Source organism: Convolutriloba macropyga, chromosome 3 (genome assembly GCF_964194025.1).
Source record: "Convolutriloba macropyga chromosome 3, txConMacr16.3, whole genome shotgun sequence".
Lineage (NCBI taxonomy): Eukaryota > Metazoa > Xenacoelomorpha > Acoela > Convolutidae > Convolutriloba > Convolutriloba macropyga.
The window spans coordinates 80,860,130-80,885,871 of record NC_134470.1 but is presented as its reverse complement, the minus strand read 5'-3'; the positions used below and the strand labels follow the sequence as shown (position 1 = coordinate 80,885,871).

Sequence of the window (25,742 nt, the reverse complement as noted above, 5' to 3'; positions counted from 1 at the left end):
CCCATAGTCAATGTCTTATTCAATGTTATCTGCGAACGACTTCGTCCGTGGCATGCCAAGCAGTTCCTGATAGACAATACTCTAGTCACTACTCTAGTCAATATCTTAATCTAACTATTTCCTACTAGTCTTAACAAAACCTTTAGCATAAATAATATCTAATTTCTTTTTATTCTCTAGAGATATACCTTTTGCTTCAAGTTTTGTTTGTGGCTTTGGCCTAATCTTAGCCTTATGTAATGGCATAGTCTCGGGCTTAGGTAATGGTTTAACAAAAACAACAAAGGGATTATATTTTTTAACTTTCATTATTTTTTATATATAAATATGAGTAGCTTTAATAAGTTTAAAACTAATTCTTATTGTGTTGGTGGTAGAAATTATAGCGTTACTAATAATATAAGAGGGGTTGTCTCAGCTAAAGGAACTAAGATGTTAAAGAGTAATTGTGTTAAGTGTAAGAGAAATAAGTCAATGACTGTCAGTGATGCAATAATAGAAACAGAAGGAATGAAAGATTTCTTTAAATGTGTTGGTAGAGCCGCAGTTAACTTTGGAAAGAAAGTCGCTAATAATCCAGTAAGAGCATTAGAAATAGCAAGTAAAATAGGAAGTGCAGCTTCAAGTAGAAACCCAGGAGCTGCTTTATCAGCCACACCTGATTTAATTAAATTTGCAACTACTGGCGAAGGTATAAAAGTAGTAAAGAAAGGTAGAGGGTTATAATTAGGTATTAAGAAGAGAGAGTTTAAATAATGACTTTGTCTATGACTATGACTATGACTAAGACTATAGCTATGACTATAACTATAACTATAAGTGTAAGTCTATGACCATGACTATGACTATGACTATAAGTGTAAGTCTATGACTATGACTATAACTATGACTACGACTATGAGTATATCTATATTTAACGTTAAATATTATTAAATATTAATACAAAATTATTATTACTAAATACATTATTATAACCAAACACTATTAACTTTAGTTTTAAAAAACTCAATTTATTTTTCTTATTATTCTTATGTTCTTCATATACCTTAACTAATTCATTATATTCGTTATTATCTATTTTATTATCACTCATTGGTTTAGTTGATAGTTTATTAAACTTATAACTAAACTGTTTACTTAAAATATACATTTGTGAACACTTTATAATTTTATTTCTTATTTTAGTAATAATTGTTTTTGATAATGAAACACAAACAGTTGCTGTAGCAAAAGCTGTAGGTATAGAATAAGGCAAGCCTATACCTGTTAATGCAACTGATGATGTAGTTGCAGTTGTTGCTATTTCTGTTATCTCAGCTATGTTAATATAAATCTTATATCTACTTAACTTCTTATTATAATTATTATTTTCAGTTTCATAATAGTTTCTAATATCTTTTATTATGTTAATGTTTTTATTAAATTTATTATTAGCTAGAATTTTATCGTTTATGTATTGTTCACCAACGGTTGAAAAGTTGGGATATAATAATCTCTCACTCGGTGATGTTGGTTGACTCATTTTCAGTAGTAAAATACCTCTCAATATCTTTCATTATATCTTCTTGTTTCAAATCATAATGCATCTCTAGTTTTGCTTGTTGTTTGTTGTCTACTAGCTTACTTTCTAAAAATGAAGCTATTATATATTTTATAATTATCTTCATCATTAATGTATGGTTTTCTCTTAAACTTCTCCATCTATCAATACATGCATCACCCAATTGAATATTAGTAATTGACTGATTACATTTATTTTTATCGAACTCCACTTTTAATTCATTATATTTAAAAATGATATCAGCGAAACTTTGTTGCCAAAGTGAACAATATTAGTTTCAATTTAAGGCTAATGTGGATATGTTAGATGAGTAAAGAGAAACTAGTTCAACTGTATCACCATCAATCCATACAGTATCTCCATTGGTTGTAGATGAGTGCAAACCAATAACGTTTGCATTTAGTTGACCGGTTGTAAATTCTTCAAATTCACCTTTTCTTAATTCAGTTATGTATTTACTTAAAATATTTAATTTTTTTTAGATGATAATAGGTTATTAACACAATACTCTTTATTAACAACATCTTTTTGATCTATGGGAGGGTGTACATTTGTAATTTTATAGGTATCTTTCATGTCAATAATATCATTATCTTCTAGGAATACACCATGAGCCTTACTTAGTGTTAAGTTGATCATTGATGTTGATGTTGAAGTTGATTGATGTTTAGTCTGATTGAATCTATTTCCTGTCATCTTTGTATTTGATTTATTATAAATAGACCTATAATTAGAATTATAATTAGACTTAGAATTAGACTTAGACTTATTCTTATGAACGGGGGTCTATACCTAAAGATTCCAAAACCTTATTATTAGATTCAAAGTCAAACTCAGTTTTTAATAGTTCCTGTTCATAATATTTACCTTCTGTTATCTCTCCATTCATATATTCTAGCTTATATGATGCTGGTTGAGTTTAAAGAACTTCATTCACTTTAAACAATTCTCTATTCCAATTAGAAGTGTAAACTTTAGAGAAATTGTTACGTTTGTCAGCATTCCTGACATAATCACCGAATCACCGACTTTAAGTTTGGGTTTAATATTCTTAAAATTAAAAGTGTATTTAATCTTATCGGGATTATTAGAAGCATCAACATGTGTCATTTTAATAGTAGAGTGAATGTTATTTTTATGTTACAGCAGCATCTTTTAATATATTTACCCAATTACCATCACCATTGATGAACATTGGTTTATTAAATATGTGTAATAAAGTTTTATTGAATCTCTCTATAAATACAACCTTTAAATCACTATAAGTAGAATATAGTTCTGTCTCATATTCTTTAAGTAAAGATTTAATTGTTTTATTGTAAAACTCACTAGCTCTATCTACCCATAATTTTTCTGGTTTTCGATCTTCGAAACCACCTTGTGGACTTTCACCTAATACTATTTTAAAGCCATTAGTTACAGATAAACCAGATTTATTCTTCAATGGAATATCCCAAGCATATTTTGTGAATATATCTATAACTGTTAAAATAAACTTATAATTATTATTGTATTTACTTAGAGATGACTTATCAATTAAATCAGCTGACCATGTTTCATCTTTATATAATGGTATTATTCTTTCTCTTCTAAATTTTGTTATTTGAGGACTGAATACTTCTTTAGCTGGTAGTTGTTGTTTAGTTTTAATTGAGTCTTGTTTACTCATCTTCGAAGGGGTTCTAATGGATGTAGTTGTGGGCTTACTCCTGGACATAGTTGTGGGCATGGTTGTAAGCTTACTCATCTGCGAAGCAGTTTCCCAGATGGAAGTAGTCGTAGCTTTGCTCATCTGCTTTGCAGGAGCGTTGTTCATTTACCATAATTAAAAACAAAATTATCTAGTTGTTCTTTATCAATAATATTCATAGATAATAGTTGTTTACATATATTTAACATTTAATCATATAATCCATCATGACCAGCTTTTGTTTCTTGTATAAGTAATTCTAGTCTTTCTACTAAACTATTTGGTTGAGGGTTTTTAAGACCACTAGCTTCTATTTGTTTATCAGTCTTGTAATCAGTTTCTTCTTCATCATCACTAGTATCACGTTGATATTTTTCATCTTCACTGGAGTTTGGTATTGATATAACCTGAGAATAGGGTTAGCCGATACTAGCAAACATTCTGCTTATAAGTTTTGATCGATTACATTTAGTATCTCCTCTTTGTTTATAACCAATTTCCTTTAGAAATTGTTTTATTTTGTTTTCATCACCTTTTATATCTCTTTCGGTTACACCTTTATTAGTAATAAACATAAGGAAGCCCTTAGAAAAATCATAGACTTTACCTTTCATTTTTATACCATCAGGCACTAGAGATACATCTATACCATTTATTTTAAATTTGTTTGAAATCGCATCAACTGTTATTAATTGGAATTGATTATTTGTTTGTTTACCCATTTCTAACAAAATATCAATCATATCCTTGTCCACAGTAAATGATTTACCTCTATCATCTTTTAATATTACAGCCCGTTTATCAAGAAAACTGTTTTGTTGATGGTGCCATAGACACTTTAAAGCATTAGTATTACTATCTAATGCGGCTAAAGTTTTGTTTTGAAGAGCTTGCATTGATGCAGCGTTTGTAGTTTATCCTCTAATCTATTTCTTCTGTTTAGTTTTTCTAGTTTATTTAATTCTATAAGTTTATCTAGCTCAGTCATTTTCTAATTGTAAAGATAAAAAAATTAAATTTCATGTTACAATTTTTTATTCCATGTTTAATTATAGCTTAATTCCAATCTTGGAACCAGCTTCGCTGATATTATATTTCTTTGCATGTTCTTTGAATCGTTCTTTTGTATTATGAAACCTATATCTATGGAGATATATGCATAACCTAAAATAGAAATGTTTAAATCTATACTGAGAGATGTGCCTTTTTATTTTACACATTCTGCATACAAAATACCGATTGGGACTATTAAAGTGCAGTTGCAAATGATCATGTCTCTCTCTATATGTTATGATTTCATTACATAGAAAACATTGGAATGGTTTACTTTGACACTCATCACAACTCCAACACCAAGCCTTATTTTTACATTTTTATCACATTTGGTACTAATCATTTTTATAGTATTGAAAAGGTATATAAATAATATTACTTCAAAAATTGGAAAATAAAATGAATCAGCAAAATTATACCGGTTATATTCATTCCACGAGTCAACAAGTTCAATTTGGAAGTGGGCAAGCTCAATCTTCAAGTGGACAACCTCAATAAAGTGCTTCCGATGAAGCAATCCAAATGTTGTTAAATAAAAACAAAAGAATAGTAGAAAACAAACTAGTAGATAAAGAAGAACAAAAGAGGGAGGCAGAAAAAGGTATGGAATCAATCAGAAGGTTTAATCAAATAAATGAAGAGATGAAGAAGTCATATGAGGAAAATGCTGCAAAAACAAAACAACGGGGAAAGAATATGCGTGAGTCATTGCTAAAGGCGGAAGCTAAATACTTAAAAGATGAAGATCGAGAATCGTCTAGAGATAGAGAATCATCTAGAGATAGAGAATCATCAAGAGATGAAGATAAAAATGCAGACTCATCTCAAGATTCAGATTCATCTGATGAAGATGTCTATTCTAAAATGCCTAAAACTAATTCTATTAAGATAAGATGTGAAGAATGTGATGAAGAATTAACTCAAAAGAATTATGGTAGGCACATTCAATCACTTAAGCATAAAAAGAATGAGCGACTATATAACAGAAACAAAATTATTGAGGATGCTGATGAGAGTGGGAAGAAAGTTACTAATGAAGTTATAGAACAAAAATTGGATCAGCAGTATTCACAACTAGAAGGAATAAAGTACTGTGATAGTTGTGGCATGTATGTTGATAATAATACTGCTTATAATAAACATGTGACAACATTAAAACATAGAAATAGTGTAAGACTAATTAATGGAGAAATAACAAAGAATTGAGATAAGTTTGATTGTGTAACGTGTAAGACTTCCCTAAGTCAATATAGTGTGGAACAACATTTTAAAACAAAGCATTTTGCATCTGGATAATGTTGGGGGTAAAGATAAGGATGATGTTGAGGGTAAAGATCTGCGAGGCGGCTTGGCATGCCACGGACAGAGTCCGTTCACTGATAAAATAGGTTATTGTAATATATGTAACACTAGATATCACAATAGAAAGAAACACATTGAATCAGAACAACATAATAAAAATGATAAAGAGAAAAAACTTGTTGATGGAAAGTGGAGAGAGAAAGTTAATGAGTTAGGATTAGATCATAACATGAAGCATAATCAAATAATAATATCCAGTAGTAATTATGAAGATCCCAGATTCTTGGAAGCATTGGAGGCATTGCAAAACATACATCCCCATATTAAGTTTAACACCTTTGATGTAGTACGGTATACAAAAACTACAGATGATATGTCAAAAAATGAATTCACGTTTAGACTAATGAGTAGACAATATACACAGGTTTTATCCAACTGGTGGTTGTACTACTGAGTTACCATTCACATGTAGATAATATAATATAATATAATATAATATACATAATATAACGAATACTGATAATAATTGTTTACTATGGTGTTTAATTGCTTATCTACATCCTGCTAAAAATAATTCTAATAAAATTAGTAGTCATAATAAACCTGAAAATAATAATGAGATAAAACTACCAAAGGTTCCACCCCCTGCGGATACAAAGATTTACAGAAAACACAAGAGATAAAGTATTATTTACTGTGTTTTATCTAAATCAAAATAAAACTATTAACCCTGTATTAATCAATCATAATGATCCTAAAGGATGTAAAATTTTGTATTGAGATAACCATTATCTACTATGTAAAGATGTATCGCTCTTATAAAGATCATCTAATCATAAAAGTTATCCATGTCTTAAGTGTTGTGTGTCATTTAGAACTGAAGATGCATTAAATAAACATTTAGAGATGTAGTAGTAGTAGTAGTAGTAGTAGTAGTAGTAGTAGTAGTAGTAGTAGTAGTAGTAGTAGTAGTAGTAGTAGTAGTAGTAGTAGTATTAGTAGTAGTAGTAGTAGTAGTAGTAGTAGTAGTAGTAGTAGTAGTAGTAGTAGTAGTAGTAGTAGTAGTAGTAGTAGTAGTAGGGATTTGGCCCTTCGATGTCGTCGGGCGCGGGGACCGTGTCCCCTTTCTTTGTCCATGGTTGCTGTTAAATTTTCCACGTATCGCTGACTAGTTCATTGTAACTCGTTTCAAAATGATGCCACAGAAAGTTGAGCAGTCGACTTTTCAAACCCGCTACATTTCCAAATTGTAAACTCTGTGGAAGTCTATTCACAAGAGCACAAGTTCTATAGAAGAAGCTTTGCTGGCAAATTTCAAGACGTGGTTTGGAATGGTCGAATTTCAGATCGTTGTCACTACGTAATGAGCGTGTGGTGTTCCTCATGCAGACAAATTGGTCAATGTTAAAGTTGAAGTGACCCGTGAGAGATTTTGAAAAAAAGAAAAAGTAAATCCTGTAATTGTAGATATAGAGAAAGCGGTAAGATACGACTAAAACAAATAGTTCTTTATAATTGTTATTGCTCGTGTTGTTGATCCATTTCAAACTCTTTTTCTGAACACTTTCGAGTACTTTTGTGTTTGTTACATTAGCAAACCAACAAACACTTCCGTATAACAAAACGGGCAATACCATAGATTTGTACAAGTTTACTTTAACTGACGGAGTTAGGCGTGGTGAGCTTCTTTTTAACATGAACAGAACTCCGAGCGCTTTGCTCGCGGACTTTTTTATGTGGATGTCCCACTTGAGATCCTTTGTTACATAAACTCCTAAATCTTTCTGTATGTGTACTTTTTCTATCAAGGGTCTGGAGAAACGGAAGTGATGCATGAAATTAGACATTGAGATATGAGAGCACTTTTCAACGTTTAAGGGAAGTTTGTGTTGTTCACTCCATTTCATCACTCTAGTAAGATCCATTTGACAGATAAGACTGGACTTGTTAACTGATATGAATTTAGCGTCGTCGGCACAGAGGAGAGGAACAACAGCTCTGCAAGTTTCTGGTAAATCGTTGACGTAGATTACAAAGAAGAGAGATGCCAGAAGGGATCCTTGTGGAACTCCACTTGTAACCTTAACGCTTTCAGAAAAATGACTGTTGATTCTAACTCTTTGCGTCCTTCCGATTAAATAAGATTGCAATAATTTGATAATTTTCCCGCGAACACCAAGATTGAATAGTTTTGTTAAGAGAATACCATGATCGACATTATCGAACGCTTTCTCATAGTCAGTATAAATTATTTCAATATTTTCTTTTGAATCAATTGATTTATAGATCGATTCTAGGTAAACCAAGAGTTGCACGACGCAAGAGCGACCTTTTCAAAATCCATATTGAGCTTGATGGAAAATTGGTTCTAAGTGCCGGTAAAGACACGTAAACAAACAACGTTCAAAAATTTTAGATGCAATTGTAAGAAGAGAAACCTGCCTATAATTCTCTACATTAGACTTACAACCTTTTTTGTAGTTGGGAACGACTATTGAATTTTTCCAGCTACCTGGAAAAACACTATTTTGTTTTATTTTGTAGAAAACTTGGTTTAGGGATTTACTGACTGCCCTCGAACATCTTTTGTATACAATTGCAGGAATTTCGTCCGGAACTTTTGCTTTGTGAACATCTAAATTTTCGCATATCTTTTCAATCGTTTGTTGGGAAATGTCGAAATCTGTGAATAAAGGTAGCAACGGAGGCGAATTGTTTGGCACGAAGCTGGAAGAAATTTTGAAAATTGAAGCAAAATATTGTGAGAAAAGAGAGCATTGACGAACAGGATCATTGGCTATTTCGTTCTTAAAGGAGACAGAGCTTGGAATCGCGGTCGACTTGAAGTTTCTGTAGTATTTGAAAAGTTTTTCAGTGGATCGGGATGCTGCTAAATTTGATTCAAAATCTGCTTTATCTTCTTCAATCATCGTTTCAGCAATGCCCTCTAGCATTGCTATTTTCTTTATATTGTTTGCATTGTTCCTTCTAGCTGTTTTGAGGCGCTTAATGGCGTTTGACGTAGGCGGTTTAATCCACGGTGATAATTGAGATCAATGCATTGTCATTTTTGGAACGTTTTCAAATATTATGGGTCTAATCCAATCGTACCACTGTTCAAGCAGAACATTAATATTACTCCAACAAAATCCATGAAAAGGTAATTCAGTTATCTGTTATTCATTTCATCAAATCTAGCCTTACAGAAGCTGTAAACTATCTTTGACTTTGTTTCCCTTAGATATGAGGAGCTTAGGTTTCGGACTCTAACTTTAAGGGTAATTGCATCATGATTCGATAGCAAACTAATGTCCCGATTAATTTTCTTGCAGGATATAACTTCTGTTTTTGGGTTTACTAAGACGAGATCAAGGATACCTGAGGCTGCAGTGGGGAAATCAATGATTTGCTGAAAGCTGTAAAAGCTAATTGGGTCAACGAATTTCTGTGTATCTGAGTTCTTAGCTGAGTAATTGTGCCAATCAATTTCCAGCAAATTGAAATCACCATACACAATTGTTGAATAGAAGGACTTTGACAGTGTAAAGATTTCCTCAAACAGTAGATAACGATCTTTAGGTGATATAGCGTAAGGACTCGGATATGATGAGTTTGGTGGGGCATAAAAACACACAAGTAAAATATCCCGAGAATTAAAACTGAGAGAACATGCTAGGACGCCTCCATCAACTCTTGTATAAAGGGGAATTTCTCTGGAGACAAAAGTATTCTTGATAGCAATCAAAACACCTCCGTCTTTCGATGTGTTATTGTCAGCTTTTCTTTCTGATCGAAATATTGCATAATTGGGAAGAAAGAGTTCGTTATCGTGAAATGAGCAATGAAGCCAAGTCTCTGTAAGCATGAAGAAGTCTACACTTCTTGAAATTACGTAGTTAGCAAGTTCAGTGCGTTTATCTCGATTGATTATACTACGTATGTTGAATACAAATGACTCGAGATATTCCTCGGACTCCTGTTTAACATTTAGTCACGATTGACAAACCTCAATTTCAGTCCCATCATAGAAGAGTTTCTGATTGAAGATTCGAAATTTGTTGCGCAGGTATCCTTCTTCGTTAATTAGTTTATATCGTTTGATCAGACATTACTTCTCTTTGATTTGTTCTTCCTTGGTCAGAGACTTGCTAACAAAGATCTTTGTTCCGTTGTCTTGATTAAAGTATTTAATTTTATGAGCGTTTGCAATCAATTTTCTTACCGTCCAGGAATTGTTGAAAGTCACTAACAGCGATCTTGGTTTAGAACTTGATTTGGTAAATTTACCTAATCGTCTGATATTCGAAACTGTGTTTTCATTTTCTCCAAGAAAGTCAATGATTGGCTGAGTCTCTTTAATCTCAAGCTGCATAATGTCCGAATATTTTGAATTTGGTTGCGGGGAAAATTCTGGTATACCCGAAATTTTGATTTCCAAGCTAGTATCTATCTTTGGGGAGCTTTCACTGTTGACATTAAGCAGGTTTGGTTGGGGAGGAATTACAGGGGTAGTTGTCTTAGCTTTCAGGTCTGACAGTGTCGATTTGATTTCCTGTAGACTGTTGTTTATGTTTTCCTTGAATTCCATCTCTGTGGTTGTCTTCAATCTCACAAGCTTCTTCACGGCTTTAGTGCACTCATTGCAAAACCAGAAGACACCTTCGGTGGACATGTATGTCAACGCTTCAGTTGGAATCTTTGTGCATGTGTGGTGTACCCAGCAACCACATTTGTCGCACCCAATAGAATTTGTAGTTTCATCAACTGTTGACGAGCAATGTGGACATAATAGGTCTGAACCACTACTGGTTGACTTTGTCCTTGTCATGTTTTGCATACAATATCTATTTAATAAGTTCCATAATAATGATTGATACTGGAAGAAGAACATTCCATAATAATGATTATCTTAAGTTTGATAAGTTCCATTATAAGAACAGAGTACCATTTGCTATGTATTATGGTTTTGAATGTATAATAAAGGATGGGACACACTTACCTATTGCCTGTGGGTTATATATAAAAAGTGATTATCCTGATATATTAGAAGATGAGTATGAAAGTCACTGTGGTGAAAAAGTAGTCGATTGGTTTATAGGAAGGATGAGTTAATATAATAAATTATTTAAAGACATTTTTAATATTAATATTCCATTGAAAGAAGATAGTATTACTCCGTTATAAATTAGTCCGCAAAGCGGCTTCGCAGATTGTTATTATTGTAAAGAGGAAATGGGTGAAGACCCGCGAAGTGGCTTCAAAGATATTGTTAGAGATCATGATCACCTAAATGGCAAATTTAAAGGATATGCTCACAATTAATGTAACCTTCAAGCTAAGAATAATTTTCTAACCAATATATGCATTTCATTCTACTAATTATGATAACCACTTATTTATAACTAAACTAGCAAAAATGATTAGACTTAAAGTATTAACTAAAACTGATGAGAATTATATATGTATTGATATGGCACATGCAAAAGCATTAGATATGTTTAGGTTCTTCCATCCATATAGCTTGGATGCCATAAGTAAAACATTGGGTGATAGAGAGTGTGTAACATTAGACAAACATCTGCGAAGCAGTTTCACTGATGGATTAGAGAGACGTAAAGGTATATTCCCTTACGAATGGTTTAATAGTATAAATAAACTCAATAACATAGAACTACCACATAGAGATGCATTTTATTCTAAGTTGAAACAAAGTAGTTTTACAGATAAGGAAAATAAGCAAGCAATTGATTGTTGGAATAATACTCGATGTGAGACAAAAAAAGGATTATATGATGTTTTATCTTAAAACTGATGTATTATTATCAGTAGATGTAATTGAAAAGTTTAGAGATAATTGTTTAGAATATTTTGAAATAGATCCTTGTTACACATATTCCACTCCCGGATTGACATGGTTGTGTGGATTAAAACATACTAGTGTTGAACTTAAATATTATAAAGAAAATACAGTTTATATTTATGATACAATACAACAAGGTATTAGAGGCGGGTTAGATTTAGATATAGGTAATTGTCATGTAAAATGAAACAATAAACAATTAGATTCTGAGTATACTGGGAAAGAGAATTATCTAAAGTATTTAGACTTCAATTCATTGTATGCTTCTGCTATGGTACAAGCTTTAACTACTGGTGAGATTAGTGTTTGTGATAATCCAGTGTATACTTGATCTAGCTCTAATACTGGATATATCTATACCATTGATATCAAGTATAACGATGAGTTGAAACAGAAAACAAAGAAGTATCTTTTCTGTCCTGAAAAGACTAAAGCAAACATTGATCAGTTCACTGACTATCAAAATGAAAATAAAAAGAAAGGATATAAACCTAATGAGAAGTTGATGTTAAATTTAACAGATAAGGTAGATTATATAATTGATGTAGAGATGTTAGATTGGTATTTGGACAATGGGTTAAGGTTGGAAGATGTTACAATTAAGCAAAAGATGGAGTAAGGTAAAAGCGAATGGCTAAAGCCTTATATTGAGTTTTATATTCAGAAAAGAAAAGAAGCTGAAGCTAAGGGAGATAAATTTGGTGATGTATTCTTTAAGTTAATGAATAATGCCTTCTTTGGAAAAAAACAATAGAGAATGTGTATGATAGACAAGATGTAGAGTTAATAAATGATGTAGATAGATATATTAAATTAGTAAAGAATATTAGTTTTAAATATGCTGTAGAGTTTGATGATGACCTCGTGGCAGTACATAAAACAAGAAGTAATGTTAAATTAGATACGTTTAATTATATTGGATTTGAAATATTAGAGAAAGCTGAACTATTTATGTATAAAGCTATAAATGAATAGTTTGAGAAAGAGTTAGATTGTAGTTACAATTATACAGACACTGATTGTATATTTATAAATATTAATCTTCAATTGGATAGTACTATAGAAAAAGAAATGAATAAGATAAGTGATATATTACATAATATTGAGTTTGGTAAATTGAAAGATGAGTTGCCTAATGATACTATTGTAGAAGCTTGTTTCCTTAAAGCTAAAGCATATGGTTATCGGTTACACCGCAACTCTGTTGATGACCCAAGCTCCTTCGGAGATACTACAGTTAAAGGTGAAGAAGAGAAAAATTTAAAAGGAATAACTAAGGCTACTATTAAAAACCAAATTAATATAGAAGATTATCAAAATGCTATATATGAAGGTAAAACTAAGTATGTAACTAATAATACTATTGATAGTAATAGGCATCATTTAGAAACTAGTGAACAGTATAAGATAGCTATAGATCCATTTGATGATAAAGGCATTAGAGATAGTAATGGTAAATTTACATTCTATGAATGAAATAGAGAAAGTTTATATAAATTTATTTTTATTTTTATTGTTTTTTTTTTAAAAGTAAAATAACAAGAAATATTAAATTTTTGAAAATATTAGTAAAAAAAGGCTTAATTTAATAATTGTAAAAAATAGCAAATTTATGCATGGATGGAGTTTTTTTACATATTATTATTGTCCTTTAGAGCAAAAACAAGAAAAATTAAGTTATAGAAAATATTAGAAAAAGTAAGCTTAATTTAAAAAATGAAAACAAATTTGCAAATTTAAGCATGGATGGTGTTATTTTACAAATTATTATTGTTTTTTAGAGTAAAATAACAAGAAATATTAAGTTAAAGAAAATATTAGAAAAAGTAAGCTTAATTTAAAAAATGAAAACAAATTTGCAAATTTAAGCATGGATGGTGTTATTTTACATATTATTATTGTTTTTTAGAGTAAAATAACAAGAAATATTAACTTTTTGAAAATATTAGCAAAAGTAAGCTTAATTTAATAAATGAAAAAACTTGCAAATTTATGCATGGATGGAGCTGGCTCCTTTATGCGCAGGCACCCATATACACATTACTGATCATAGGTCTATAGTGACATTACTCTAGATTCATTTTTACATACTTTCTTGCAAAAGCAGGCTGTAGATAATGTGCAATTAATCACGTCGATCGATAAATCATCTGTTCCTGAAAAACCAAAAAACACTACTTCAGTTAATTTCTCCCCCCCCCCCCCCCCCCCCGAAAAAAAAAATTCTGAAACCTAACGTTGCATATTAAAAAAATTTCTTAACAATTTTTCCAATATAATTGATACCAAGTATCATTCTGTACCTAAAGTTGTAGACAAGCTCTAGACAACTAATCAAAAAAGTTTCACTGGCTTTAAAATCTATCAGGTACTAAACCGCATTGGAACTCAATCGATTATCCTAAAAACGAACTGAAGCATTGGATCTTATTTGATTTTTATTATTTCTATTCACGTAAGAAGAGATTTCACATTGGAATGGTTTACTTTGACACTCATCACAACTCCAACACCAAGCCTTATTTTTACATTTATCACATTTGGTACTAATTATTTTTATAGTATTGAAAAGGTATATAAATAGTATTATTTCAAAAATAAGAAAATAAAATGAATCAGCAAGATTATACCGGTTATATTCATTCCACGAGTCAACAAGTTCGATTTGGAAGTGGGCAAGCTCAATCTTCAAGTGGACAACCTCAATCAAGTGCTTCCGATGAAGCAATCCAAATGTTGTTAAATAAAAACAAAAGAATAGTAGAAAACAAACCAGTAGATAAAGAACAACAAAAGAGGGAAGCAGAAAAAGGTATGGAATCAATCAGAAGGTTTAATCAAATAAATGAAGAGATAAAGAAGTCATATGAGGAAAATGCTGCAAAAACAAAACAACGGGGAAAGAATATGCGTGAGTCATTGCTAAAGGCAGAAGCTAAATACTTAAAAGATTTAAGATCGAGAATCGTCTAGAGATAGAGAATCATCTAGAGATAGAGAATCATCAAGAGATGAAGATAAAAATGCAGATTCATCTCAAGATTCAGATTCATCTGATGAAGATGTCTATTCTAAAATGCCTAAAACTAATTCTATTAAGATAAGATGTGAAGAATGTGATGAAGAATTAACTCAAAAAAATTATGGTAGGCACATTCAATCACTTAAGCATAAAAAGAATGAGCGTCTATATAACAGAAACAAAATTATTGAGGATGCTGATGAGAGTGGGAAGAAAGTTACTAATGAAGTTATAGAACAAAAGTTGGATCAGCAGTATTCACAACTAGAAGGAATAAAGTATTGTGATAGTTGTGGCATGTATCTTGATAATAATACTGCTTATAATAAACATGTGACAACATTAAAACATAGAAATAGTGTAAGACTAATTAATGGAGAAATAACAAAGAATGGAGATAAGTTTGATTGTGTAACGTGTAAGACTTCCCTAAGTCAATATAGTGTAGAACAACATTTTAAAACAAAGCATTTTGCATCTGGATAATGTTGAAGGTAAAGATAAGGATGATGTTGAGGGTAAAGATCTGCGAGGCGGCTTGGCATGCCACGGACAGAGTCCGTTCACTGATAAAATAGGTTATTGTAATATATGTAACACTAGATATCACAATAGAAAGAAACACATTGAATCAGAACAACATAATAAAAATGATAAAGAGAAAAAACTTGGTGATGGAAAGTGGAGAGAGAAAGTTAATGAGTTAGGATTAGATCATAACATGAAACAAAATCAAATAATAATATTCAGTAGTAATTATGAAGATCCCAGATTCTTGGAAGCATTGGAGGCATTGCAAAACATACATCCCCATATTAAGTTTAACACCTTTGATGTAGTTCGGTATACAAAAACTACAGATGATAGGTTAAAAGAAAATGAATTCACGTTTACACTAATGACTAGACAATATAATGGACCTTTTGAGTTGGATATGTTGAACGGTGGACTGGAGACTAGAATGTAAGAACAAGAAATGAATCAATTTGGATGGAGTATGCAAAGATTTATCAAAAGAACAATGTATATACACAGGTTTTATCCAACTGGTGGATGTACTACTGAGTTACCATTCACATGTAGATATATACTTAATATAAAGAATACTGATAATAAATGTTAACTATGGTTTTTAATTGCTTATCTACATCCTGCTAAATTTAATTCTAATAAAGTTAGTAGTTATAATAAACCTGAATATAATAATGAGATAAAACTACCAAAGATTCCACCCCCTGCGGATACAAAGATTTACAGAAAAAACAAGAGATAAATAAAGATAAAGTATTATATAGTGTGTTTAATCTAAATAAAAATAAAACTATTAATCCTGTTTTAATCAATCATAATGATCCTAAAGGATGTAATATATTGCATTGAGATAATCATTATCTACTATGTAAAAATGTATCACTCTTATAAAGTTCATCTAATCATAAAAGTTATCCATGTCTTATGTGTTGTGTGTCATTTAGAACTGAAGATGCATTAAATAAACATTTAGAGATGTGTAATGATACTGGAAGAACATTATAGGAACAGAGTACCATTTGCTATGTATTATGATTTTGAATGTATAATAAAGGATGGGAAACACAAACCTATTGCTTGTGGGTTATGAATAAAAAGTGATTATCCGGATATATTAGAAGATGAGTATGAAAGTCACTCTGGTGAAAAAGTAGTCAATTGGTTTATGGGAAGGATGAGTTATTATAATAAATTATTCAAAGACTTTTTTAATATTAATATTCTATTGAAAGAAGATAGTATTACTCCGTTAAATATTAGTCCGCAAAGCGGCTTCCCAGATTGTTATTATTGTAAAGAGGAAATGGGTGAAGACCCGCGAAGTGGCTTCAAAGATATTGTTAGAGACCATGATCACCTAAATGGCAAATTTAAAGGATATGCTCACAATTAATGTAACCTTCAAGCTAAGAATAATTTTCTAACCAATATATGCATTTCATTCTACTAATTATGATAACCACTTATTTATAACTAAACTAGCAAAAATGATTAGACTTAAAGTATTAACTAAAACTGATGAGAATTATATATGTATTGATATGGCACATGCAAAAGCATTAGATATGTTTAGGTTCTTCCATCCATATAGCTTGGATGCCATAAGTAAAACATTGGGTGATAGAGAGTGTGTAACATTAGACAAACATCTGCGAAGCAGTTTCACTGATGGATTAGAGAGACGTAAAGGTATATTCCCTTACGAATGGTTTAATAGTATAAATAAACTCAATAACATAGAACTACCACATAGAGATGCATTTTATTCTAAGTTGAAACAAAGTAGTTTTACAGATAAGGAAAATAAGCAAGCAATTGATTGTTGGAATAATACTCGATGTGAGACAAAAAAAGGATTATATGATGTTTTATCTTAAAACTGATGTATTATTATCAGTAGATGTAATTGAAAAGTTTAGAGATAATTGTTTAGAATATTTTGAAATAGATCCTTGTTACACATATTCCACTCCCGGATTGACATGGTTGTGTGGATTAAAACATACTAGTGTTGAACTTAAATATTATAAAGAAAATACAGTTTATATTTATGATACAATACAACAAGGTATTAGAGGCGGGTTAGATTTAGATATAGGTAATTGTCATGTAAAATGAAACAATAAACAATTAGATTCTGAGTATACTGGGAAAGAGAATTATCTAAAGTATTTAGACTTCAATTCATTGTATGCTTCTGCTATGGTACAAGCTTTAACTACTGGTGAGATTAGTTTTTGTGATAATCCAGTGTATACATAAATGAAAAAACTTGCAAATTTATGCATGGATGGAGCTGGCTCCTTTATGCGCAGGCACCCATATACACATTACGGATCATAGGTCTATAGTGACATTACTCTAGATTCATTTTTACATACTTTCTTGCAAAAGCAGGCTGTAGATAAAGTGCAATTATGTTCAATTTAACAGTTTATGTTCAATCGGTTTGTGAAAAATCAAAAACACTACTTCAGTTAATTTCTTCCCCACCCCCCCCCCCCGAAAAAAGAATTCTGAAACCTAACGTTGCATATTAAAAAAATTTCTTAACAATTTTTCCAATATAATTGATACCAAGTATCATTCTGTACCCAAAGTTGTAGACAAGCTCTAGAGAACTAATCAAAAAAGTTTCACTGGCTTTAAAATCTATCAGGTACTAAACGGCATTGGAACTCAATCGAAGATCCTAAAAAGGAATTGAAGCATTGGATCATATTTGATTTTTATTATTTCTATTCACGTGAGAAGAGATTTCACAGTGGAGCGACTACTCCTCAAGAAATATAAAATCACTAGGAGCATAATTGTTAGTCGACAGGCAGGATATTTCACTGGCCTACCTTTACCTATAATGCAATAACGACCAAATTGACGGAATAAATTTTTCTTATATAAGCCATTATATTTACGTATTTGAATACAATCAATTTGTTGAAGAACAGTTCAATAATTAACCATCTGGTTATTAAGAACTATCTGTTTTTCTGAGTTTACACGTTTGTGAATCGGCATCTGTTAATGAATTATGTTGTGATGGGGGATGCTTGGGACAATTTTGATTGTGTATTATTAAAGTAACATTAAATTTGATTTGTTTTGTTTCGCTTGTTTTGTTGCTATAAAAGGTTTTGAGAAGTCGACTACTTCCGTCAGGTTTTGAAAATAATTGTGTTTTTGTTTTGCCTTATTTTCCTCGAAATTGATCAAAAATCAACTTGTTTTTGACATCGCCGGCCCTATTTGCAGGATTGCAACAATGAATAATACTGTTGGAGAAAGTGTTGAATCATCCATCCAGCTGAATATTGAAATAAATTCAAAATAAGGGTAATGGAAATACAAAGGTACAAATCTAATCTTGTGGTTCGTAAAAGCGATTCACCTAAATTAATAACGGAGTTACCAAACGAAATAACCAAAATTCTCAGATGAGAGCCAGGGGGTTTGAGACGTACCTCCAAGAAATATTATCAATAAAAGGTAAAAACGGGTGCGATCAATAAGAATTTGCAATAAAACAAAATCGTTGGCAATTGGAAAGCGTTATTTTTAATATAAGCAAAGTAATCGGGAAAGTAGTGCAAAGTAATGGTATAACAAGGTAACACTTATGAAAGCGTATGCGACCAAATGTATGCAAGCAATTGCTACAATGACGGTTTCATAATGAAATTATTTGAATTAGCGCAAAAGGAATAATAAGTTATGGTGTCGATATATTACCAAAATTGGGACCTAAAAAACAAAATCCGTTAACTGCAATTTTTATCGTAGAACCTATGGATTAAAAAGTAGGTTAGTCAGGAAACAATTTGCTCAATTTTACGACGGGTCTAATGCCCTCACTGCTCAGGCTTTTCAGTTTGACTGATCGAGTAATCCCATCATCTCCGGGAAAAACTTGCGTTACTCGGGCAACAGGCAACAGGCCTCGGGGAATGAAGTCCTTAAGGATCCATACTAAGTCGTCCACTTTCAGATTCTTTGAACTTTTGTTCCATTTGGAACGAATTTGTTGGCCTGGAAAGTACTCTCGCAGATATCATTTCCAGAAGTGAGCAGCTGTTTGTTGCGATGTACGCCAAGCTTTCGAAATGTTCTTTTCGTCTCCAATAAAAACGCCAGGAGGCAAATTGACCGAGGACCTACCTAGAAGAAAGTGGATTGACGTAAGAGGTAAAGGATCATTTATATGACTTGGAACGTTTGCTAGGGGGCTAGAGTTCATATTTGCTTCTATCTCACACGTAACTGTGCATAATATTTCATCGGTAAGCGTTCGTGACCCAATGACTTTATTGAGAGACAGTTTAATTATCTTCACTAATCGCTCCCAAATTCCGCCGAAATGCGGGGCCGCTGGAGGGCTAAACTTCCATACAATTGCGACTTTCATAAGGTGCAATTTCGACGCAAAAGATTTTGACAATTTTAGGTCGGCGATGCTGGACTGGAGGCTGTTGTTCGAACCAACAAATGATTTTCCGCAGTCTGAAATGAATTTAATGGGTTTTCCTCTCTGGCTGACAAAATGTTTTATGCAATTAATTGTTGAGTTGATGCTAAGGTCATTTGAAACCTCTAGATGGACTGCTCTGACCAGTAGACACGTGAATAGTAGTACGTAACGACTAAACAGCTTGCCATTGTTCTTAACAGGAAAGGGTCAAAAAAATCGAGTCCAGCTGTTTCGACGACAAATTGATAGTTTTTAGGCAAATTTTCCTGAGGCAAATCTGCCATTTTAGGAATGCTAACGTCTTGGATTTTTCGGCGACATGGAAGACAGTGTCTAATGGTTTGTTTTACTACCGCTTGACACCGAAGTGTCTAGTAATACTCCATTAGAAAATTCCTAGTTTGTTCGGGACCACAGTGACAGTTGAGTTCATTTGTATGCTGTATAAACAATCTAGTGACCGTCAATTATCAGAGGGTAACGAGAAGTCATCAGAGAAGTGGCTTTTGACAAACGGCCTCTTGCTCTAAATTGGTTGTTTTTGTCTATGAACGGGGATAAAAGTTTCAGTGTGCTAGAGCTGGATATATCATCACCTCTCTTCAAAGCAAAGAATTCTGCCTTAAAACCTTGTTTCTGGGTTGTTTGAATGATATGCAGATACGCTTTAGTGTAGGAGACTAACTGAATGTCTTAACTACGCTTCTTGCACATATCTCCAAAGAAGAAACAAAAGGCGATTACCCATATTAGTCTGTTCCAACTGCTGAAACTCTTCAAATCGACAATTGTTTCTTTTACAGGTACTGAAGAAGGGAAAGATACTATCGTCACATACTGCAATTGCAGAATCTCCTGTTTGGACAGGTCTGATCTATGTTTACTCAAAAACGACGGTCCTGAAATCCAGCGAGATTCCGATGTCATTTGGAAAACAATATAACCTCGAGTTCCGTCATCTGCTGGGTTAGCTGCCTATAGAATGTACCTCCAATCAAAAGCAGATGAGACTTCTAAAAATTTGGCCGAGCGATTAGCAATGAAAATTCTGTGTCGCATTTCAGTTGATAGCAACCATTAGAGAACAGTTGTGCTGTCAGACCAAATTATGCTTTCGGCAAAATCTATACCTTGTTCGTCCATAACAAATTATGCAAGTTGAGCTTGCAATTCTAATTGCTTGCAATTCTAAATTCGGAATAGTCATCTTTTTCATCGGGGCTACACGAGCTTTTCCTATAACGAATCTAACGGCAATTGACTGATCGGAGTACTCAACCCTGATATAACAGACGCCTGATAGAGCAAACTCGGAATCATCAGTAAACGTATGAACTGACCGAATAAGTTTGTCTAGAAAGTGGTTTCTAGGCATTTGTAGGTCCTTGAAGTTGGGGATTTTATCCCTTAAACTGACAAAATCTGGAAAATTTTGAACAAGAAGTGGTTTATCCCATTTCGATCCTTGATTCTAAGCAGCAATTTTCTGCAGTCGAATAGTTAAAGGAGCAGTAAAACCAAGTGCATTAAATAGGGACGCTACAAATCTCAGTAGCTTCCTCTGAGTTATCTCCTCAATTAAACTGATTTTTCGAAAGAGCTGAGTTTCAATCATGTAGCAATCAGTTCTTGGGTTCCATGGTAATCCAAATACCTTTTGATTTTGAGGCTGAACTTTTGATGGGTCCAATCTTACGCCCGGTTCTACAGTTTCAAGGAACTCAGAACTGTTAGAATTCCATTTGGTGAGATTGTAACCTCCTCTTGATAAGGTTGCTCTCATTTCACGTAGTATTCTTTTTGCCTTTTCTATTGAGTCAGTAGCAACATACAGGTCGTCCATGTAGACGTTGCGTTCAATGTATTTGATTACATCTGGAAACTGTTCAAAATAGATACGAGCTGTTTATCTCAGTGCATATGATGCAATGCAATGCGAGTCCGTAGCACCAAAAATATGGCGGGTTTACTCATATGTATCAACGCGACCATCATTAATCCAGAGAAAACGCAAAATTTTCTATCTTCAGGAGTTACTTTGACCTGCATGAACATCTGTTTAATGTCTGCGGATAATGCAATGTTGTCCTCTCTGAATCGCAGAATAGCGCCGACGAGGTTACTAAGCAGATCTGGTCCTTTCAAAAAGTTCGAGTTCAAGGACTGACCCTGAAAAACATTTGACGCATCAGCTACACGCCCCACTTTACCGGGCTTGTTCTCGTTGGTTACTGGATGGTGAGGTAGAAAAGAAGCAATCGAATTCAAGTCTTCAGTGTCAGGATCAATTTAAGTGACGTATCCGTTAAGTAGATCCTTCTCAAGCGTTTCTTCGTACATTTGTTTGAGCTGTGCGTTCTTTGATCGTTTGTCGTTCAATTGGTAAAGTTGCTTCTCAGCGAGCCGTCTATTATTGGGAAGTTTTGCAGTTTCCTTCCAAAGGAGACCAACTTGATAGTGTCCGACAATGAGTTGTGTTGTGTTTTCCAGTGTTTCAAGGGCTCTTTTATCATTTTTGGACATTGCCTTTTTGGGTGAAGATATGCCTAAATTTTCTATTTTCATCTAATCTGAAACCGTTTTGAACTTTCGTTCATCCATATTAGGGTGGCCTTTCAATTGAGTGAACTGTACGAGGTAAGTTTCGTCAGGTGCCAAATCTGTTTTTCCTGCACATGTGCAGCCTAGCTGGGTCTCTACTCCCCAAGGAGCATTCTTGGGTCCTTTCACTATTCGCTTGTAGTGAATCAGATCAAGATTATCGATTCAAAGAATTATTTATTCAAAGACAAATTTATTCCCAATGATATGACTGAGGAAAACTGATATGACAGAGGTGATCGAACGATGCACAGAGTTGGTTCAATTTTTCTGTATCGACAGGGGACACCATTCAGATTCGGGACAGCAATTACGTCAGTAAGAGGGAAGAACTGCTGATCAGACTTTAGTGGCTGAATGTCAATTTTTACAGAAGCCCAGTCAATTTCTTTTGTCATGTAGTATCCACTGATTGGCATTTTTCCAATGACTTTCATGTCAATGTTTAGCTCTGAGGCTGCTGACTTAAGCAATAGCCTCTGACAACTACCCTTGTTTAAATAAGCATATGTATTTAAGGTCTTCTCACCGTTTTTCAGTTGCAAAGGAACTACGGCGACTTGACCTATTCCTTGTAAATGGACTGCTTTAACGTTAGTTTTCTTAGAGCCAGGATTTATATCGAAACTATCATGAAGCATGGTGTGGTGCTTTTTTCTACAATTGTTGTTACGGCAGACGTTTTTTGAGGTGCAATTGTCAACGTGGTGACTTCCAAAGCAGTTAAAACACAACTTAGGTTTTCTTATGCGGTCTCTTCGAAAGCTCGGTGGAAGAGACTGGAAATGCGTGCTTTTATACAGTAATTGACATTTTTCATTGCTGGGGCATGGCTTGATTGCTGTCTGTTTGTTCTCAGACTGCGAATAATCACTTACCTTGTTTCCCAATTGCTTCTGGTAACTTTTTTCTTGTCATTGGTAACGTTATTATATCCGCTAAAAAACTGGTTTCCCAGGTGTTTTGAATTTGTTTTGCGTAACGTGATTTATAGAGCTCAAATCATTTCATGCTTCAAAGAAGTTGAGAAGCCACTCAGATAGTGTTTGGAGAGACGGTTGTTGATAGTTTTTCTCCAAAACAAATTTGTTCCACTCGAGCCGTACAGGGTTGGAAATTTTGCGAGTGCAACATTCAGATTATTTGTTGAATGTACATCGTTAATAAAACCTAAAGGGAGAAGGTGTCCACCATTGTTAAAAGAAAGAGGAGAACTGTGTGTAGTTTTCTGGATGAGCTAGGTTTGGGGCTTTGAAACTTAAGAGTTTTTCGAGAAAAACTTGCGTTTACAATACGTTTTGGGTTAACAAAATGCTCTTGGAGGCGATTTATTGCTGAAACGTATAGGTCAACGTTGCAACCATAACCGTCCTCAAGGGCCTTGGCTTCGCCGGTCAATAGCGACCGTAAAGGAATTATTTCTTCGGGTGATGTCATTGTAGCTCGGTCAACAGTAGCCTGAAATGTGCTGAACCATTTCATCCAACTCAAAGGATTACCATTGAAATGATCTGCATTTAATTTTGGTGCAGATTACTGGAAACAAGTGGACATCGATACTGATTGTCCAGAAAATTGTGGCATTTGTGAAGCAATAGATTGCGAGAAACTACTGAAAGTTGGTGGATTGGGAGTGCTAAGGTAGTTTTGAATGAGAGATGTGACATTTGTTGGCGGATATCCGACTGGAACACTCACGGAAGATGTTGAGATGCGCTGCAGGGAGCAGTTGACAATCTCAAAAAAGAAGACGTTGTGTGGCCATTATAAGTTGAACCACCGGGTGCAGTAAAACTTGAACTAACGGCAAAAGAGCTTCCAGCGGGCGCTGAAGCGGAATTAAGTAATTGAGTTTTTTCAGTAACGGAGTCAACAAAAACAAAATTGAGACGAGGCTGTTGTTGTTGATGTGGCATTATATTGTCATCATGGACGATACTTTTCTTGGGGTCCGGTTCTGAAGCAGTCGTTTTTTGCTAGATTCTTGTGTTTAACTTGTTTAAATTGTTCTCTTAACAGCGTGAAAGTCATTTTTATGTTTATTTTTAGTAGTCTCTGGACATCCGATCTTGTTCGTCAAGTTCAACGAAAATTAGCAATTCAAGAATTATGGGCTCAAGTCTCTGTTGCGTTGCTCTTATGTCTTCTGTTGTTTCGTTTAAACTTTCCAAATCGTCCGAAGCTTCAAATTTGGAAAGCATGTAGTCAATATGAAGCTTTGTGTCATTTTCAACCATTAGTTGTGACGTTTCTAATCGCTTCTGTTCATTTGACTTGACTTGATTGCTGTTGAGTCACCAACGGATTGTTGAGTTAACATTGTTTTATCCGGGGAATCGGATGAGTTAGTACTCATTTTGGGCAGTGTATTGTTTGAAGTTGACTTCGTCTCAACCAATAATGAGAAGTCAGTTATGCAGACAAACCGAGTAGAATCAGAAATGATTTGGTGGTTACAGTAATTTTTACTGCCAGAAGATAACAATAGCTATCGGAATCAATGCCTAACAGGTGTTAGAACCAACCAATACCTACGAAATAGCAATACCTACCAAAAACCTACCAAAAGCCGGAACCTACCAATACCTACTAAAACCAATACCTACCAAATACCGGAAACTACCCATGCCTACCAAAAGCCGGAACCTACCAATACCTACCAAAACCAATACCTACCAAATACCGGAACCTACAAAAATGTTAATTAATTATGTTGGGATGGGGGATGCTTAGGACAATTTTGATTGTGTATTATTAAAGTAAAATTAAATTTGATTTGTTTTGTTTCGCTTGTTTTGTTGCTATAAAAGGTTTTGAGAAGTCGACTACTTCCCTCAGGTTTTGAAAATAATTTGTGTTTTTGTTTTGCCGGCATTTTCCTCGAAATCGATCAAAAGTCAACTTGTCCTTGATAGCATCAATTATTTCTCGGAAATTTTAAGGTGTCTTTTTTGTTCAGATGTCGTTGCAATCACTCGGAGAAGATATCACAGACGAAGATGCTAGTAATATGGTGAGAATGGCTGATTTGGACGGAGACGGCAGAGTCAGTTTCAAAGACTACTCTAAATTCATTACAAACATCAAAAGTTCAACGCCCGAAGAAGCACTTTGAAATCAAATTTGGACTCAAAGATTGAGATAAACGTCATTGTAGTCCTCAAACTGTAACTGAATTCGACTTGGGGATATATTTTGCCCCCCCCCCACCCAGCTTAGTGGGCTCATATTTTTTATGCCCCCAGGCGCACGTGCTATTGTTTTTAAAGATTTATGTGTTGTATAACAACGTACAATTTAAAACGGGGGCGTGAAAAACACTGAAAGGGGGATCAGAACAGAATAGATCCCGATTTTCATTAAAAAAACAAAAGCTATTTCTGCGTGAAACCTTAGACAAATCAACTATAAGCAAAGTATTAATGTTATCATTTATGATTATTCGGGTTCTGCGCGACAACGTCTTGTGAATTTTACATGAACCGTCCAATTTTTTGCCCTACAAATCTTCGTTTGTTAAATGATTTTCTGAAAAAAATCCAAATTGTTTTTTAAAATGCCCAGTTTATCACGAAAGAGAGATAATTTTCTCTTTGACAATTGTGACAATTGTGATTATAATGTGTACCTAATAAGAATCATGTTAAAGCTATCACT

The 25,742-nt window shown here is 33.4% G+C and overlaps 1 protein-coding gene across 2 annotated transcripts in view; it reads left to right on the top strand.

Annotated features, from left to right (window-relative positions):
* The window catches only part of LOC142337327 (uncharacterized), a 47,576-nt gene extending 22,287 nt beyond the window's left edge, over positions 1–25,289 (top strand). For both annotated transcript variants that reach the window (XM_075386534.1, XM_075386533.1), the window contains exon 4: positions 25,045–25,289. In XM_075386534.1, the coding sequence (XP_075242649.1) occupies positions 25,045–25,200 (156 nt within the window). In that variant the 3' untranslated portion in view covers positions 25,201–25,289. The remainder of the gene's footprint in view (positions 1–25,044) is intronic.
* The last annotated feature ends 453 nt before the right edge of the window (positions 25,290–25,742 follow it).